The following is a 20,308-nucleotide window of genomic DNA, read 5'->3' on the forward strand; positions in this document are numbered from 1 at the left end:
CATTGACAGGGAAATTCGACAGTCTTAGATACTGCAACAGATGACAAGGAACTGAAGGACATGGCATACATTTACTTACGAAATATAGTATCGACGGACTGTGAGTATATAACATTTACATGTGTGGGCAACCTAAGTTATGCCAACACTATATATAAATATAATGAAATGTAGTATGATAATTGCCTACCCTCAGACAATTCAGCTGCCACAATTACAAACATGTATCCGGACAAATGCCTCAAAGACAATAACCCCCCCCCCCCCCACACACACACATATATATATATATATATACATACACACATACCCACACACACAGACACATACATACATACATACATACATACATACATACATACATACATACATACATACATACACACACATGCATGCATGCATGCATGCACGAACGCACGCACGCACGCACGCACGCAGACAGACAGACAACCAGCCAGACAGACAGACAGACAGACAGACAGACAGACGTACATGCATGCATGCACACACACACACACACACACACACATTTATAACCAAGGGGTTTGGAAGTTAGTGTACTCTGTACTACAATATGCTGTAAAGGGTATGGCGAGGAGGTCAGCGAACTAAGTTGTCTGTTATCTCGACATTCACATTTATAATGTACACTGTCTGTGGAAAATACAGTGTCAATTTTTGAAACTCCGTCCAATAATTGTATATTGTCATTCCAGTTAGAGTATGTTTACACGTTTCCGGATGTAAAACGACAAGGGAAAGTTTTAGTAGCAACTTAGTACAAAGATTAAGTATGCTTCAGTGAATATAATAATACAGTTATTGCTTTTCACATTAATCAGGAATTATAATCAAGAATAAACAACGCAGTTTTATGTTTTTGCACACACTATTGGTCTGACAGCTAGAAGGAAACTATCACTTGAGTGGGTGTGAAACTATTCGTAAATTTGATTGAAGTTGAACTTGTTTTTCGCATAATTATCTAAAATGGTGTTGAAAACACAGGTAAACCATACAAGTGAACTTTTGTTGTAAATGGTTTAAGCGGGAAATTGGTTTTTCAAGCTGCTGAGAAGTGACGGAAAGATTGGTGAATGACGCATGTGTAATTCCAATATATATAAAAACCGCTGTATAAACCAAATACTGGAAGGATATTATGTGGCTTGATCCCGCTGTCAAATAACCCTATTAAAGACAGACTCTTTAAATAATGGAAGTTATTGAATTGTATGTGACGTAAAGAAACATGTTCTAAATGTGTCACTCCTTAACCGGCGGGGAACGTGGCCACTCCAAGAAATAAAGCTAATTTCATATACTTTGGTATGCAGAGAAGATGCCTGATCGGGGGATCAAGCTTTTCTCGTTATCTACTTGTTTGTCAAGACACTCAAAGATGTCGCCATATATAGGCCTACTATCGCTAAATCTGTTTGAGTTTCTGAACAACTGTAATAAAGTATTAGAAAGTCTATAGGGATGAACAATGACGTATTGGTGTAACCACATAACCAACAAACAGTCTTGATCAAAATATAGCCTGCAATACTATGTCAATATTTGTGAATTTAATCACGTTTTAAAGCAAAATTTGACAGTCCCTTCTTGTGAAGGGATCATTTCGAACCTGATACATTAAATGTGTTGTACCGACGAATGGCACTGTCATAAGCATTGCATGCAGACTGAATAATAGTGATCAGAGTACCACAAGGAGCAGGGGGCATGTACGCAGATATTGTTAAGGCTTGTATGTTAAATAAAGATGATACACATTATGGGTACATTTTCCCCAATCCGTGCTCGGTCCTTCTTACCATAAGCTAGACAGCGCTTTGTTTACAGAAGGGATAGATGTGTACATGTGGCAGAGCAACTTAAAAACCCTTATGTGTATTATTTGAGAATTAGCTAACTCCTGTCCCCTGTGGTACTACCTTTAACTACCATTACTACCATAACATTGAAACATGACGTCGACTGGCGCAACAAAAATCTTATTATCATTGCTACTACTTTCATCAGCATGGCTGGACAAAACATCTCACTAACATTACTACATTTCCTGTTTGTGGACCCATTTTTAAGCAGATTATGACAGTGTAAAAGATTTGCGGATTGGTGTCAACCGCCACAATAAGTGTATTTCCATCAAATGGGGGTAATGTTAGCAATATTATTGAGATATTTGTCAAGCCAGACGACACAATGTAGCAATGATGATAGATTTCTGTCACGCAAGACGATAAAATGTAGCAACTTTAGCAACGTTGTTGTCGAGTCACGAGATTAAATGTAGCATTATTGGTAAAATTTGTGTCATTTCAGACGATAAAATGTAGCAATTTTATTGAAGTTGTTGTCGTGTCACGTTATTAAATATAGCAATGTCAGTAAGATATTTGTACAGCCAGACGATAAAATGTTAGTAGAAATTGTAAAATGTAACACTTGTTCTTTATATTTGTCAAGACATATCATGACATGTAGCAATGTTGGACATATATTTATCAAGGCTGCATATAAACTATAGCAATGTTAGTAACATTTTTGTCAAGTCGGACAATGAAATGTAGCAGTGATCTAGTGAGATTACAGTCGAACTAAACAACGAACTGTCACACACCCGACGTGGATTTAATCATAAGTAGGGCCATTCCCAGTGGTTCGATACTATAAAGTCTGAGCAAACGCATATTCATACAAGTTTAATAACCAGAGTCCCTTTGCACGAGAAAAGCTGTTCGTGAGAAGTCCACTTTCATTTGTCTTTTATTAGCTAGCAGGAACAGTCTTTAAGCCACCTTGTTTTCTGACAATGACACAAAAAGTCTTTCACAGTTTCAGGCGAAGGAATTAATCTGTATAAATGCGATTGACGATTTTGTTTGCAAACCTTTGATTTGTAACTGCGTGTAATCTTCTCTCGATAACTATTCCTCAGCTGATGTATATTTCTTGTCTGATTGTCAGCAGTCTTCTAATACTCTTTGTCATATTCAGTGGATTGCGTTTCAATTAAATTTGGCGTTTTCATTTTAAAGGCTAGGTTTTTTTTGGTTTTTTTTGTAGCTTTGGAAGATGGTATCATAAAACTCAAAAACGAATAAATGAAAGTACTTAACTTTGAGAGTTTCAGAGTTTGCTTCTTGACAACTGATGTTTTTTGCTTCCAAAATATATATGTTTTAATCTACACTTGCACAGCTATATACAGTACATGGGTACAGTACAGCACTTTAATCATTACAATATATACAAAGTTCTATCTTACAGAGTGATCTTGCGTAATATATTTAAATTTTTATAACGTTTCCGGGGGGGGGGGGGGTGTGTGCTCAAGTGGAACGGTTTACCACAAAGTGCTGCAGACATTCAATCTTACGAGACATTCAAAACCCATATAAGAAACCAGCACCCCACAAGGTCCATCTAAATGCCCACCACCACTCTCGTCAGAACCTTCCAGTTATAGTCCCTGGTGGACAAATTTTGGAAGTGAAGACTACACAGGGTACACAAAGTATAAGGTAAAAGTTCAAAACATCTACCAATGTACAATCCAAAAAACAAAGCCATTGGTAAGGCATTTCCAGTGACAATCATCTGGGCAATTACCTTATTCTGATCTGATGCTGTGAAGATATTTCTACAGCGTAAAGACGTTTCCTATGACATTGTTATGAACCCCACGATTAGGGAAATTTCAGAGGAAAAGTTGATTCACATTTAGGGATTTCCAATATTCTAAAGCTAGTTTGTGCGCCTTCACTGTATGTAGACAGATATATCTAGAAAATGTTTGAGTTGGCGCCTGTGATCGAGATCTTAATAGAGTCCTAAGTTTTGGTTTAAGCCAAACTTGATGCCAGAGTCACCCTCGCATAGACGAGTTCTCGCCTTGAGACCCTTGCCGTCACCACTACCTAATTAAACCGTCAAACACCCCTAATTAGTCCGTCAAACACCTGCAATCAATCCGTCAAACATCAAAAACTAATCCGTCGTAACTCGGGTTTAATCAATCTACGGTTTATCGGTGACTTGTCGACATCTAAGAAGAGAAATTTCCCCAAATTCTGACACTGTTTGAATCTCACACTGTCAAATCTAATTGAAAACCGACTATGGAATTTTCAACAATCTTCTAAACTTTGTAAAATGTAGTCACAATTGAAAACCGACTATGGAATATTCGACAATCTGTCGTCAAAGTAGTATTGAAGAGCTCAGCATCAGTCATACGCCAATATGAGCCGGCCATGGTCATATCACTAACCAATGTAGCAAAATAAATCGCGTTCGTGCTAATGCTATAAAAATGAACGCGCGAGAAATCAAGCAGCGGAAAGTCCTGAAAATTTCACCGCCTAAATATATCACAAATATAAAACGTGAGAAAGAAATGAAACTGAATCAGCTGTAGACGTGAACAATTAGGCATTGTACTGTAAATGTTGTCACATTTCTTAAAATGTATGTGTATCATTCAAAATCTGTGATTTGAGTCAAACTATTGAACTAAAATTAATGATATTTACAGACATTTGCAGAAAGAGTTCTAACTAAACCACACCTGGTTTAAGTCCCTCAGTCAGCACAGAGAGTTGTTCATCCAATCAGTGAACCCAAACTGCTATAGTGACGTAAAAAGTGTGTAAGTGGCATCCTGAGCCAAATATAACATATTTGGACATTACGTAACTGCCCCAATAAACACTAACTTTATGATTGTGTAGGTGGCTGTGAATGCATTTTAAATTGCACCTGATGCATCGCAGGAGTTCTAGAGTAATGACTTTGACTATACTGTTAGTGGAGGTGTAAATGGTAATGATACTGTATAGGAACTAGACTATGTGAGTGGAGTTGTAAATGGTAACGATACAGTATAGGAACTAGACTATGTGAGTGGAGGTGTAAATGGTAACGATACAGTATAGGAATTAGACTGTGAGCGGAGGTGTAAATGGTAACGATACAGTATAGGAATTAGACTGTGAGTGGAGGTGTAAATGGTAACGATACTGTATAGGAACTATACTGTTAGTGGAGGTGTAAATGGTAACGATACAGTATAGGAACTAGACTAATAAAGGGGTAGGGGTGCGCCCTCACAATGGTGTCTGGGTACCTTAAGAGGAGCAAAAAACACTACCCAGCACTCAAAAAACGGATATATTCCATTAATCTTTAAACATAACGAATCATTCGACGTTTGAGGTAGCAAACTGAAATATCAATTCCAATGTATTACACTGAATGTCAGTTGATCTAACTGCATCATAGACACGTCACTCAATATCCTCTCTAGATTTCACCGTTATCGGATTAAGCCTTCTTACTGCAAAAGTAAGAAGATACGATTGTGTGCCCTCATATAACTCGCCGTATTATATGTCAATTAAAACTAGCTACACGTTATTTCTGCAGGCCTGTCACCTGGGCTCAACTTTTGATGCTATACTATCACAGTTCACAAATCTAAATGTCGTCAGAAACACTGTTGAAATATCTCAAAATGACGTAACTAAAGAGTAAGAACACCGTGTCGTCGAACCATTTTACACTTGCCAGGCGACAGATGCATGCTGCACTATTTTACCGAGATTATGATCCAAATCTTTTCATCCTATTTGCATATTTAGTCAAGTTTAAGATTTTGCACTTTGAATGTTAGCCATGCCATGCTACGCTTACAGTTTTGACGACAATATAAGTCGGCGACAATTTGTCTGAAAGTCAATGTCCTTGAAATATGGCCATCTAAAAGCATGTTCCTGGTTCTTATTAAATAATAAAAGAATTTTTTTTTTTTTTTTTTTTTTTTTTTTTTTTGGGGGGGGGGTCATCTTATTGATTTTTAGGAAATCATCAATCCTTTTTTTCCCATAGAGTCCAGGTGGCCATATTGTATCTATCATAGCTTAATTTGACATTTATTTCTAAATTTTGTTTGATGACCCAAGATTGTTTTATTGATTTTAACTGACGATCGGTTGGACTTTTCTTGAATAAAGTAACAGTAAAATCACTGGTTCTGCTATGTCTGAAATATGACTCAAAACTTTCAAAATTGCCATTACTTTCCCCGATTTTTCGTTGATATTATTGCCGCCTGTATACTTATGTCATTCTCCAATATTTTTCTCCATTCAGCCGGAAAGTACTCGTGACCTAAGGGCTACTCGTCTAGCGACTCGTAGTGACAAAGCCCCCTTGAGTCACGAGTATTTTCCTTGGCTGAACGAAGAAAAATATTTGGAATAACATCTAAAATGTCAAGTATTGGTCAAAATAAAACACTGCCACTTGTACATGTTAGCTAAGCAGCGCAATATATTTGTGAGCTGTCCATTTTAAACAGATAAGGTAGAGACCATTCACAAAGACCGATATCGAAATAATCGTTTTACTAATAAGCTTTAAGTTAATGATGTCCGTTATGTAATTGCGCCCCCTCCATCCAGAGCCCTGACCCCCTCCCCTCAAGTAGACAAAGCCCACAGTACAACCCATCATGTTACATTTTAGTTACGAACAGCTGATTTCAAAATACCGTTCAGTGACTCTGTTTGACACAGCAACTCAGAAATCAATAACAAACTGCACACGCTACACTTAGATAGCATAATCGCAATGTATTGCTACATTTAGTCTACATGGCAAAAACAACATTAAAACCAACATACTGCAACAAGACTCCGACACGCGGGCGCCAGTGTTTTGACATCTGCATCTGATGTATCCATATAGTTGCAGGAAAGTTCAATTCATTTGGACAGAATGTTGCAAGAATTCATTCTTTCTTAAAAAGTAGCATGTGTTGTTTCTCATTAGTTTCCGTGTGAGAGCAGCAGAATGGTATTTTGAAATCCGCTGTATAGTATTAAAGCAGACATGGATGTAATCCATCTGCAATGCATCCCTTCTGGAGAAAACAAATAACACACTTACCTGTTCGTTGGACCTAGTTGGTATAAAATGTTTGGCCATTCTATCCAAAATATCTACCATTTTTTCTGAGTTATTCAAGAGTTTTCTATCATGTGAGGTTGTGTGCGAGCATATACATCTGCAGTGCCGTCTCTGTCGGTACGGTTGAAGTTTTGATGGGAATTTAAAGGTAGAGTTTGTAGTAGCACACCATGTTCTAGGAGTTACCATGTTTCTCTCACATTTATTGATTCTACAGAAAATTGGTGAATCATTGTCACTTCTCAACATTGGTTTTAGTAACATATTGTCATCATTTACGTAGTGATTAGACTTTGGGAACGATTTCCTGTCAGGTTTGTGGTATTTCCTGACATGAACAAATAATATTGTCGCAAGTTTTTCAAGAAATACTTTTCTTATCCACTGAGGCATTTTCCTGTCATTTGACTGGCGCTTGTGGACTTTTAATACTAGCATAGTTGATGCAACCGAACACCCTATCATACTCATGTTGAAGAGGAGATAACGCGTCAAATATGGAACCGAGGACGAGGTTGCAGGTAAAAGGTCAATGACCAGCAAGTTGAAGACGTACATTGTCAGCAGTAAGGAAATGCTCAAATCCAGTTTTTCAGGGGACGACGACGGTAGACAGAAGCTTACAGTGCTCAGAACCGAAACAACGATACAGGGTAGAATGACGTTGAGAACATAATACAATGGCTTCCTTTGAATATCAATAGTAATTATTATACTTGTAAAACTGTCGTTCCCGCCTTCCATTGTGAGGAACGACTTCTTGTTGGCTTCTGCACTTGAACTTAAAAACTCCCATTCAACATTTGCGATGTAATTTTCTTTCGGTGCCTCATCTTTTCCTGTGTACAATTCTACCAGTCTGTCAAAATATTTCCATAGTCCAAACTCGAAGTAACATCTCTGTCTGTCGACAGGGAAATATGTGATATCCATCAAACATGGTGTTCGTAGTATTCCTGGCGTGACCTTCATTATGTGACCATTGGGAAATATCTGAACGTCCAAATAGGATAAATGCACCCTAGGATAGCCTTCAGTATCACCCTCTGCACTAGAAGATAAATGAAACAGAGAAGTAATGTTAGAAAGGAAACATTAGAACTCGACCATACCCAATTGCTTGCAAGTGTTATTCTTCTAAATGTTATTGAATAACATGCAAATATTTGTGTATCCAAATACTGCGTTGGAGTGGCCATACGGATGAGGATTGAGTATTCATTTTGGATTTTTAATTTATAAAACCATTTCATCATGGCTTCCTACTTGAAATAATAATGTGAAACAACACAGACCAAGTTTGTCTTGGTAATTCAATACATTGCAAAAAGCTAAACAATGTGTAAAAAAGTTTAGGCTTGTACGTACAATAACAAAGATTATACATAACCTTCTACAATGTATTGAGTTACAAACAAGGACTTGATAAACAGCGTGTTTTTTCACATTGATTTTTCAAGTAGGAAGCCGTGATATATATGTTGTATAAATTAAAAACACAAAATAAATACCCAATCCTCGTCCATATGACCACATTAAAGAAGTCGCATTATGCAAACACTATTTTTGGATGGATTTTCAATATACTAGGGACATGGGATTTTCAGACCCGCCATTTTGAATATCTGGAATGTTCGGAAATGTTTTATACAAAGGGAAAAAAGAACCAATCATTCATAGCTTATTAACAATGTAACCACATTCTCTACAGCCCATATTGGCTGGTTATGGTTAGCCATTATTTTTCAGGAGGGCTATACTTCCTGATTAAGCATATCCCTAAATAACAAAATTAACCACAATCCTTTGTTTGTGAGCATAGTCAGCTTGGGTGGATGGTACATCTTCTAGCTTTGGCAAGTTAGTTTTCAAAGTTTGTTTGTTTGTTTGTTTGTTTGTTTGTTTGTTTGTTCGTTTGTTTGTTTGTTGCCATTTTATATTCCAGTGTTCACTCCACCAAACACAATCAACTTCGCCACATTGTAAAACTGCGACTATACAACTTTATGAATCTAGTATACATAATTAACTAGTTACGTCAAGCCTTCAGTGGTTGCACACTGTGTAAGCTTAGAACACCCTTCTCCAAAACTTCTACGCCAATCATAAAAGTTAAATAGTGGAGAGCCGTGATGACGTCATTGAGACGTTTGAGACAAGGCGTCATGAATCACCGTGTTTTAAAATAGTTTGTGACGTTAAGCCATTTTAATTGATTTTTTTTACAAAGCAGGTTTGTTTGAGAAGCTGCAGGCAGAAAAAAAAAGAAATTGAACACAGGATCATCCGAAACCTACTTTAGTCGAATGGAAAATGACTAATTATTTCATGTAATTGATGACTTTAGGACATTTGTTCAGTTGTAACAAGTCGATACAAGGTTAATTGAATATGCAAAATAAAATGTATACAGCTGGCCAAAATATAATGGCATTTTATTTCCGGTTAAAGGGTGTGTAAACACTCTTATCTGCAATTCTACGACTTTCTCGACGGAGAGAAGCGTTATCAAGTAAGCAATGATGTGCATCAATAGACGGTGATAAGAAAGATACCAACTCAGATGTCATAAAATTGTGTTGACTCATACCAAATCTCCAGTCCTCTCAATATGCCAGAACATAATGAAAAGGTTAATTTGTTAACTATGGTAGGATCAAAGACTTGCTTAAAAATATTATGTTAACCCCCACTCCCCTCAGCAGGTAGGCTATTACAATGAACTCTGTCCGTCCATCCGTGTGCCCGAATGTCTGTGCGAACGTGTGTCTGTCCGTCGATAACACTCAAATTCTCTTATAAGCAATATCCAATTTCATTTCACACCAGGCACAAAGGTGACATGTCACACGATGAATATGCATATCAGTTTCAGACCTTTGGCTTAGACCTCGACCTTGACTTTCAGGGTCAATTAGCAAGACTGATTTAGTAGTATATGTATGGTTACATTTGGCTAGTGTGAAATAGTAGTGTGTATTGGGATTACAGTACTAAGTGCGAAAATCAAATACTAAAACGTCTTGAACTTATCAAGGCATTTCAGAAGATTCAATTTCAATAAGGTTAAAGGGCATTATTTGATGTTTGGTTTAGTTGGCATTGGTCTACTAAAGTATGCTTTTATATTTTCTTGGATCGCAGCATTATTATTGTTATGCAAATATGATTTATCTTTCTCTAAATAATATGATTGGGCATTAAAAAATAATTGTTTGGTTCCAGTTACTCGACCCCACCTAGTTTTTCACTGCCGACCCTAAACTTTGTTTTTTACATATTCGAGAAAAATAATAATAAAATAGTGGAAATAGTGGACGCGGAAACTGACATCAACTTAAAAAGACAATATAAAAGTATTCTTCCAATCTGTAATGGCAGTACATATGATGGGAAGCAATTAACACAGAGACCATTTGGAAAACACGTGACTATTTGAACTAGACACTCACAACTGAAAAAAATAAAACTGAGCATAATCAAACCACACACTTTTTTATTATGCCTTATAAGGCTTAGCATGCCTGGGGATGTATCACTGTATATAAACTGTAGAACAGTTCGATAAATGTATCAATAAAAGCAATACAGAGGGCTTTTAAGGCTTGCTATTTTGCTATTGAAAGATTCTGTCAGTGAACACTAATTTCTGGCAAGGAATAAGCTGAAGTAATTTGAATTATTATAGCTTTATCATTTCAATCAGCCAGATTGAACTAATATTTAACCTTAAATCTGAACAGTATATCAGGTAAGCTTATTCACATTGGGTTAATGGGCTATGGTAGTTTCTGTACAGATGAAATCATGTCAACCACAGTTGTCAAAAGCTATAAACTGTATAGCCCATAAAAAGGACTATCTTGAACGTTGAAATGAGACTAAATTAGATCCTTGTATCAACATCAGGGGACTAGAAATGTTCATATGAAAGAGGGTACTCACGTAACCTTGCTCGTACACATTTACGTGTTTTGTATTTTCGGTGCTCTTGAAATCATTTTCTTTTTAACTAGAAATGATACACCGTTGTGAGGATGGACCTTTTGCCCGACCGTAGTATCGGTTATGTACCACAGGGATTTGATATTGGCACACAAAGAAACTCATTATCAGTGACTTTATATTGCTATGCAGAAGAGGTACTTGTATATATACCCATAGCAAGACAAATTGTCAAGTTAAAGTCATGAGCCACATACTCTGCTCTTGGTATACACGTACACAAGTGCTACCACTATTGTAAGTACAATTAACATACCGAAGTTTAAAGTATTATAGCAAACAAAAGTTTGAAAACACGCAAACTTGAAGAATAGCAACATTTTAATTTAAATCACGTACGAAGACAGTTTACGTGTTTGGGTCCAATGAATCAAACCGTGACAGGAGGTTGATCATAATCTTAAAATTCATATGAAAAGGCTTCCTACAAATAGATTTGTACATTTTTTAGGGTATCTTAATTACGAAAATCCGCATATCCATTGATTTTTTAAATAAAACCACAGGCGTTGACGTAACTCTGTGACCTGTATAACTAAGTTCATTTTTTAAAAAAAAGACATTAAGAGTTTTAGTGATTATCTAACAGCGTCTTGAAACCACTAAGTGTGTCAGAGAAACAAGTTAATGCATAGTTCATTAGAACATGCAGACCTTCAGGATAGCACCTTACAGAATATAAGACAATCAGACATGACATATGCCCTATAAATAGTTCCTTGGGGTTCAAATTAATTTATTTCATTTCACAAATCTGTTCATCTGCGTGCAATGTTTTCAATAATAAGCTTTAATACTATTCTTAAGATCTTTTGAGAAGGAATTTGCTTTCAATCCAGCCATAAACCCTATCAAGACAAATAAGCCTGCTTGCAATGTAGCAAGTGATTGTGATTATGTATTGGAGGGATACTTGAAAACTTCTGATCCGCTACACAAGAGTTAGAGGTCAGTCTACACTGATTTCTGCGATACCCTTGTACTACATGCCTAAAGAACGAGACAAAAGCTAATTAACTTCTTGTCTCAGATTTCATGCGAAGTAAATTGTCGAGACGGAAAGCACACTTCTCGTCAGAAAAACAAACTTCGTCTGTATGCATAACGTGATTTTCGCATTGACTGAAATACAAAGGAGATTATATCTGTCTTAGGTAATGCAATTGAGAAGAAAAGAAAATAAACTTTAAGTGTCTTCAATCTAAAGAAATTACTCTTGACGTGATATTGCTAGTTTAGCGTAATTTTCTTCTATGGCATATATCCTAAAGTAATCGTTTTCCCTGGAGTTCATTTTGCTGTTTTTTTTGGACTAGAAATTGAAGTATATTCTGAAGTCTCGTCAAACTTTCTCTGCATACATTATAGACCCAGGCCTTTGTGACGGTTTGCATAATGGTGATAGGTAACCATGGCAACATATGTGCATATAATCTCACTGCATTAACAATTCTTGAAGGAAGAAGTGTTAGGCAAACAAACAATTAGATAATTATTCATAAGTATATGTGGAAACTATGTCGTGTAAATATTTGCAGACAGAAATAAATCCCAACAATGCTGCTAAAGATCAAAGACCTGACTCCCCTTTGGTGACGAAAATACTATCTTTGCGCAAACACTACCTTGAGAATTGATCTACGTATTAAATGTTAGTCATTCCTAAACATGTGCTAAACATGTCAGTCTTGTATAATGGTTGTAGGTACTTCGCGTAACATTCTGAAATAACTATTTTCGAGGTACGAACATAAAAATATCAATTTATCATCTGTTGACGTTTTTTAGCAATTGACCCGTGCTTGTGCTGCTCTGACACCCCTTGACAACAGAATTGGCAAGTTATGATATTCCTTTTAAATTGAACTTTCTAGTTATAAGAAATACATACATACATACATACATACATACATACATACATACATACATACAGACATACAGACATACACACACACACACATATATATATATATATATATATATATATATATATATATATATATATATATATATATATATATATATATACACATAGAATGCTTTGCCATCCATATGTGTATATACTTATAGTCTCGTAATTCCAATACTTTCACTTAACATGAATCTTTCATTGGTAAATAGATATACATATTATTATTATTATTATCAACAAGGTTATGACGGTAATAAAATAAACCACATATTTACCTATTCAGAAGAGATGTATCAGGATTCCAAATATAACTTACAGGAACAACTAAAAGAGTGATGTTATGATAGTCAAGTGGATTCCAACGTAGACGGTAATCATCCCACTCCTGGAAGATAGAAAAAATACTGATTGAAGATTTGAAATTAGGGTTGACAGAGCCTATACATGTATAGGAACTGACTTACCTTTACTGCCTATACAGATAACTACTTGCAATTCTGATGCATTTTACAATGTACCTGTTATATATTTGTATGTGTTAATTTTGACCTTTATTCATCACCAACTTCAATTTTTCCTCTTTTTTTATCCAGGACTGATGTACTTTTTAAGTTCATGAACAATTTTCAGAGTATTGACCTGTTTCATGGTAATTACAAAAATGAATTCTCCCTTATGAAGTCAAACTATGAGAAATGACAACACAGAGAATATTTAGCAATTAAGCATTATCGGATTTACTTGATATAACCACAAAATAGTTATTGCCAACAATACAGTTTGTTATTCCACTAATAGTTTAGAACAATTACAAAGACACTGTATAAATACAAACTTCATCACAATTTACTACAGTGGAAATTCTGCTAATAAAAGACAGACAGACATACAGACAGACAGACAGACAGACATACAGACAGATAGATAGACAGTCAGTCAGTCAGATAGAAAGACAGGCAGACAGACAGACAGACAGACATAGACAGACAGACAGACAAACAGACAGACAGACAGACAGACAGACAGACAGACAGACAGACAGACAGACAGACAGACAGACAGACAGACAGACAGACAGACAGATGTTATGTTAATAATTCCAAACAGAAGACAAAATATATGCTATTCATGTTTCACAGTGTAGTCTTTTGGACATATACATAGATGGACTAATGCTAGATGCCAACATGAATGAATTGCAGCCTTTGCATTAAAGTTTATTTATTTGGATCATATGAACTCCGTGTGCGTGGCTCATGTAGCGCCATTTAGATAAATGTCAAGAGAGCATATTTGGGTTAGTATGATTGCAAATTACCAGTCACCTAATGAACTCAAATTGTAAAGGAAATATCTCTCATTTTGGAATTAGACACAAGATGTTTTCAACCACGCACGGAAATTCAATTTTCTGGATAGTTCATATCCCTCTGGACAGCGGTTTACACGAGCAAATCAAGCATTCTTTCGTTGGCCCTTTGTTCAAGCATTGTTATTAGAGTCAACTTACAAAGTGGCTCACAGCCTCATTGCATAATCTCATTCCTCCATTTGAGCAATATCTTTCCAATACCGAAAGAAGATTTATAACACAGCAGAGAGTGAACAGTAAAAATGCTTGGAAAATCTGGCTAGCCGACGATTATTTGTGTTGCATCCTTAATGATTTGAAAAATATCTGCATTGATCTTGTATTCTTTGTTGACAATTAATTTTCATAACCGTGCCAGATCAAGTTCCAAATACATGTTATATGCAACTCGTTAGGTAATATATTAGCAATCATTCAGCTGCAGCTAGAGTTACTTTTTTAATAAAAACAGTTGTCGTATTTCACTACCAACTACATAATTATCTTTTTAATATCAAACACGTTTACTTTTATGTGAAATCAGACAGATGTTGTGCGGAATCAGAGAAGCGTTGCCCCCAGAACAGCACGTAGACAGAGAATGCAATTGGTAATATTACAGCTAATCGTTATGTATGTATGTATGTATGTATGTATGTATGTATGTATGTATGTATGCATGCATGTATGTATGTATGTATGTATGTATGTATGTATGTATGTATGTATGTATGTATGTATGTATGCATGCATGCAATTGGTAATATTACAGCTAATCGTTATGTATGTATGCATGCATGTATGTACTGGAGTCATGATTGTCGAATAGTTCGCGTGACCGGCTTGGAATCTACAGGTTGGAGGTTCGAGCCTCATCGCTGCCGTTTGTTTCTGAAAAGTCTTTGGGCAAGATTCGAACCATGATTATGCCTCAGTCAATCCAGTTGTATAATTGAGGACCTTGTAGGATCGAGGTTGCCATGTGAATGCTTTAATCCTATGTACTTATAGAGGCTACAATGGATATTATGCTTCCCAGGGAATTGAGGCAGTATGAAGGACCGTTGCACTGCCGTTGATCCGTGCCAGGGGTAATAATTGTGAGCGACTTGAGCTCGCAGGAAGAAAGGCACATTATAAATTCGCATTGTGTGTGTGTGTGTGTGTGTGTGTGTGTGTGTGTGTGTGTGTGTGTGTGTGTGTGTGTGTAGATGACTGGTGGGGTTGTGGAATGGGGGATGGGTTTGTGTTGTGGGTACACGTTTACATACATACATACATACATACATACATACATACATACATACATACATACATACATACACACAGACATTTCACCATCCCTATAGCACTGCTGAACTTTAATTCAGTTGTGCTTTAAAGCTATGAAGATATCCATGATGATATCGAGAATTTAATATGTAGATATCAAACAGCTGGATGATAAAAGTACCCCAACAATAAATATAGACAAATTGCACAGTGTATCACTGTCTACATATTGCCCTAGTATGCTTTGTAATGAGTTACTCACTTCCTCAATTCTTACATGTGTTCAAGTATACCTTCTTAATTTTACAGCGGGGGTCTGTAACGAGACCCTACGTTTGAATCTATCGCCCCTCGTTGCTGTTAAAGTATCGTTTAATTCCACTCAAGTCACGAAGGGGTTTTGTTCTATATATGTTTACAACTGAAAGGGGCTTTCTACTAATTGATAACGTGAATATTGCATGCAATGGTCATAGGCGGCTCGACATTTACAAAGATCACGTAATCACGAATGACATTACACCGCCATCGGCTGAGATGTGTTCATGCTGATTCACATCGTTCTCTGATAAGAATAAAGTAAAACTGAACGTTCGGTAGACATCATAGAATCCAGACATGCGTAGAGACACAGGTTGTTTCATAATTTATCTTACAAACCAGAAACGTACAAACATTCAAATGTACAGTCTATTTTTTAAAAAACTATTCATAAGTTAAACCACTTTTGCCCAAAGTTATGCATTTGTGGAGTCATGATGGTTAGACTGGCCGGATTGGAGTCTGCAAGTTGCAGTTTCGAGCCCCATCGATGACGTTTGTTCCTGAGTGGCTAAAGTCCTTGGGCAAGATTTAAACCAGTCAACCCAGCTGTATAATTGGGGACCTGGTAGGATAGATGTTTCAATGTGAATGCTTTAATCCTACGCGCTTATAAAGGCTGCAATGGACTGTATGCTCCCCAGGGAGTTGAGGAAGTATAACGGGTCGTTGTGCCGCTATAGATCGGAGCCAGGGGTAGTAATTGTAAAGCTCTTTGAGCACCAAGACTGGGTGGGAAAGCGCTATGTAAAAACCAGCATTATTATTATTATTATTATTATTATTAACATTATTTGCTATTACTCGAAAAAGAGAACACAGCATGTTTTGTTCATTGGCCCTATATTTTTTTTACAATATAACTAAACTCTTCATAAGTAAGATCACGTTTACGCTAAAAGATTTGCGTTTGCTAATATTAGAATTCGACAACGCAACACATATGCATATATGTATTTTGGAGAACACACATGTCATTCAGCTATCTCTCATAATGCATAGTTCCTTTGGTAACCATGACATCACTTCTGTAAGCAATTTTTACTTTTAAGGTAGCCCTAAAATATCTCGTGGGTTACCCACCAACCAAGGTGACGTTTTTCTGCATCTACAGAAGATTACAATGCGCATGCGCAGTCTGAATTGCCAGTTCACTTTAATATTTGAAACCAGATCATAATTACCAGGGTGTTAATGACTCCCGTTTAGGCCATACGTACATATTACACATATTACATATAGATAAATACGGGTTGCTGTAACATGACTTTCAATCCTTTTACAAATCGTCAATTTTTGTATAAAGTATTTATAGAACGTGATGTGAACAAGATATACATATATTTAACAGTCGTTTAACTTAAGAAAGCGAAAAATCTCATATCGTTAAGTATTTATAGAACGTGACGTTAACGAGATATGGAAATAACATGCTTGAATGCCTGTAAAACTTGATGATGTAAAATCGAGCGCTACATTTTACAAATGGTGAAGTTAGTTTCATTTCCCTTCAAAATACATGTCTACTTCACTGTAACAGTTGCATGTTTAGTTCATTGTAACAGTTGCATGTTTAGCTCACTGTTGCATGTTTAGTTCACTTTTGATATTATGATTATTGCCTTGAAATCTCACAGGAACGCATACACCTCTGCTAATACATTAGAACACCTCTAGGAATACGTTTTAGAGTAATCCCGCAGCATTCAAGACTGCGTGGCCATGTGTGACGGAAAGATTAATCTAATCTAAATGTCACAGTTCTAACATTTCCCTATGTAGTTCTTTAAAGTGAGACAATCCTAAGTTTATGTTTTCCAGGATAACTTCTGCTGTACATTAAACAGTATTTGTAACATATTAAGGCCTAAAAGACAATTGTTTGGTTCTGGTTACCCGACCCCACCTTGCCGACCCTAAACCTTTTTCACATATTCGAGGAAAAAAAAAATAAAATCGCAAAAATTGTGAAGTCTCACGAGAAATAGTGGATGTGGGAACTGACATCAACTTACAAAGACAATATAAAGATGTTCTTCCAATCCGTAATGGCTGTGCATCTGATAGGAAAAAATAAACAACACAGGGACCATTTGGAAAACAATGGAAAACCTGAAATAGACACTCACCCAGAAAAAAATATATATAATAATTGAAAAATAAAATAAAAAATCTACCTACCCCACCTATTCTAAAATTGAGCGTAATCGGAACAACACAATATTTTTTATTAGCTAAGGCCTAATACAAGGTATATCTACTCATCAAGCGTTGTATGGTGTGATTTATAATATGAATACTGAATATACGTCTATTTTGCCATCAACTCGGTTAAGAATTCCAACGCCAAGAGAAAATTTAAATGTCATCTACGGTTTACACCGAGTCGACATTAATATTTTAATAGAACATTTGAGTTGAATCTAGGTTTATGCAAGTATATTCACCCAAGTGTGTTTTGCTTCTAAACTCAGTTTGGGCTACTTCAACTTAGATCTTGTGTTTTACTGTTTTATCAATTTCTAGAATGGAAGACTAAAGAAAGCAGATTGATATTAATGATATTTGATACAAAGATCAAATATCGAGTTACTATATGAATGATGTTAAGTTCGTTATACCTCTGCCGCGTATCTAATAACTAGAAATTTATGAGCTCCGTAAGTGGAGCAATATGATTTAGATTTATCAATGCACGGAATAGATTAATTATGTATTGAAATAACACAATTCCCATGCCTCGTTGAAATATATCTTCACAGAAAAAATGTCGTAAGATGAAGTCTCAAAAATAACGGTGATTTTATAATCCATAAGTTTTATCTTAAGTCCTGTCAACCTTCGAGTCAAATTTACAATTCTGTATTTACTCTAATCATAACAAAACACAGGCAAGGTTTGTTATGGGTCATTCAATCAACGTAAGTGGTTTTCAAATCCTTTAGTTGAAGTAACAGCAGATCGTTAAGTCAGGACATTCCATATACTCAAACCTGACAAGAGCGTGTTCTGTCCTAATACATCGGCATCACCTTTGTGCCACGTTTGCCAGTCTTCTTACTTATTAATATATGTCTTGCCGTAGGGTGATATGTATTAAATGGAACTACTTAAGCAACAACATAAAAATGGCGACATTAAGTTATAGTGTTTTAGTTTGCTTTGTTAATATATATACATATATAATTATACACACACACACACACACACACACACACACACACATATATATATATATATATATATATATATATATATATATATATATATATATATATATATATATATATATATATATATATATATATGTGTGTGTGTGTGGGGGGGGTGTGTGTGGGGGGGGGTGTGTGTGTGTGACATGTTTGTAGTGAGCAAACAAGTAATATCAGTTCATTTATTGTGAATTGACGCAGTCCATGTCGTAGAATTATATTTATGAGCACAGCAAACGGTAATTCAAAAGGACAACGATTTGAATATTGGTCATTCACGTAAAATCAGAATCCAGTTATTCACATTTAATAGTGTTAAAGTATCCGTGATCACCAAATTGGGAACTATTGAGATATATCCAAAGATATTTACAATTATTCACTTCAATCCATATTTTCTGTTCAAAGAGAATAACTTGGTTTTGTGCTTAATCACTTTTAAACGCACCGACACTATAATTTTCACTTAATATCATATAATATCACACACGTGACAGTAGATATTCCAAAAACAGATAATCTTATGATTTATCAGAAATTTATTTAGATTGTGAAATGAGTTGATAAATTCCTTTTGTTATCAAAATACAATATCAGGATAACTACACACCCAAATAAATATTAATTTTGTGTAGTTGTAAGAGAACAAATTAAGCTACATAAGACCTATAACCCCGTCCCATCCCTTTGAAATGAAGCAGTAATGAAAAATAAGCATTGTCCAATTGTCAGCAAACCATATATTGCCATGACAACCTTGATATAGTTTTTTTTTTTAAGAAGAGGGTTGAATGTCAAAGCAATCATACTATTTCAAAAATGGTAATACTAATCAGGTTCAGAAGATTAGTCATACAATCCTACGTGCCCCGGTTTAGAAGGTTAACCTTAAGTCTATAAACGTCTGCAATGTTTATCCAAAAATGGCGTAAACCCTAATCTCTTATTTTCCCCTTGACTATTCGATCATAATGTATCGTCATGTGTAGGACCATTGCCACAGTCAAGTATAAACAATATAGTCAAATATTGACAGCTTCAAGAAACACAAGATTAACTGAGTGTAAACATTACCAACACAGAGGCCAAGTATACGTCAAATGTCTGTTCTTTTCAAGTGAATAATTGTAAATATCTTTGGATAGATGTCAATAGTTCCCAATTTGGTGATCACGGGGATACTTTAACACTATCAAATATGAATACCTGGATTGTGATTTTAAGTGAATGGCAAAAATTTTGCCGTTTTGA

At 35.8% G+C, this 20,308-nt stretch overlaps 1 protein-coding gene across 1 annotated transcript in view; it reads right to left on the bottom strand.

The window, feature by feature from the left end:
- LOC144453146 (neuronal acetylcholine receptor subunit alpha-4-like) overlaps window positions 1-20,308 on the bottom strand; it is a 73,785-nt gene that overhangs the window by 1,850 nt on the left and 51,627 nt on the right. The window contains exons 2-3 of the mRNA XM_078144425.1: window positions 13,177-13,286; window positions 6,964-8,035 (exon numbers count right to left, since the gene is read on the bottom strand). Coding sequence (XP_078000551.1) covers window positions 6,964-8,035; window positions 13,177-13,286 — 1,182 coding nt within the window. The remainder of the gene's footprint in view (window positions 1-6,963; window positions 8,036-13,176; window positions 13,287-20,308) is intronic.

The sequence above is a fragment of the Glandiceps talaboti genome, chromosome 23 (genome assembly GCF_964340395.1).
Source record: "Glandiceps talaboti chromosome 23, keGlaTala1.1, whole genome shotgun sequence".
NCBI classification, from domain to species: Eukaryota; Metazoa; Hemichordata; class Enteropneusta; family Spengelidae; genus Glandiceps; species Glandiceps talaboti.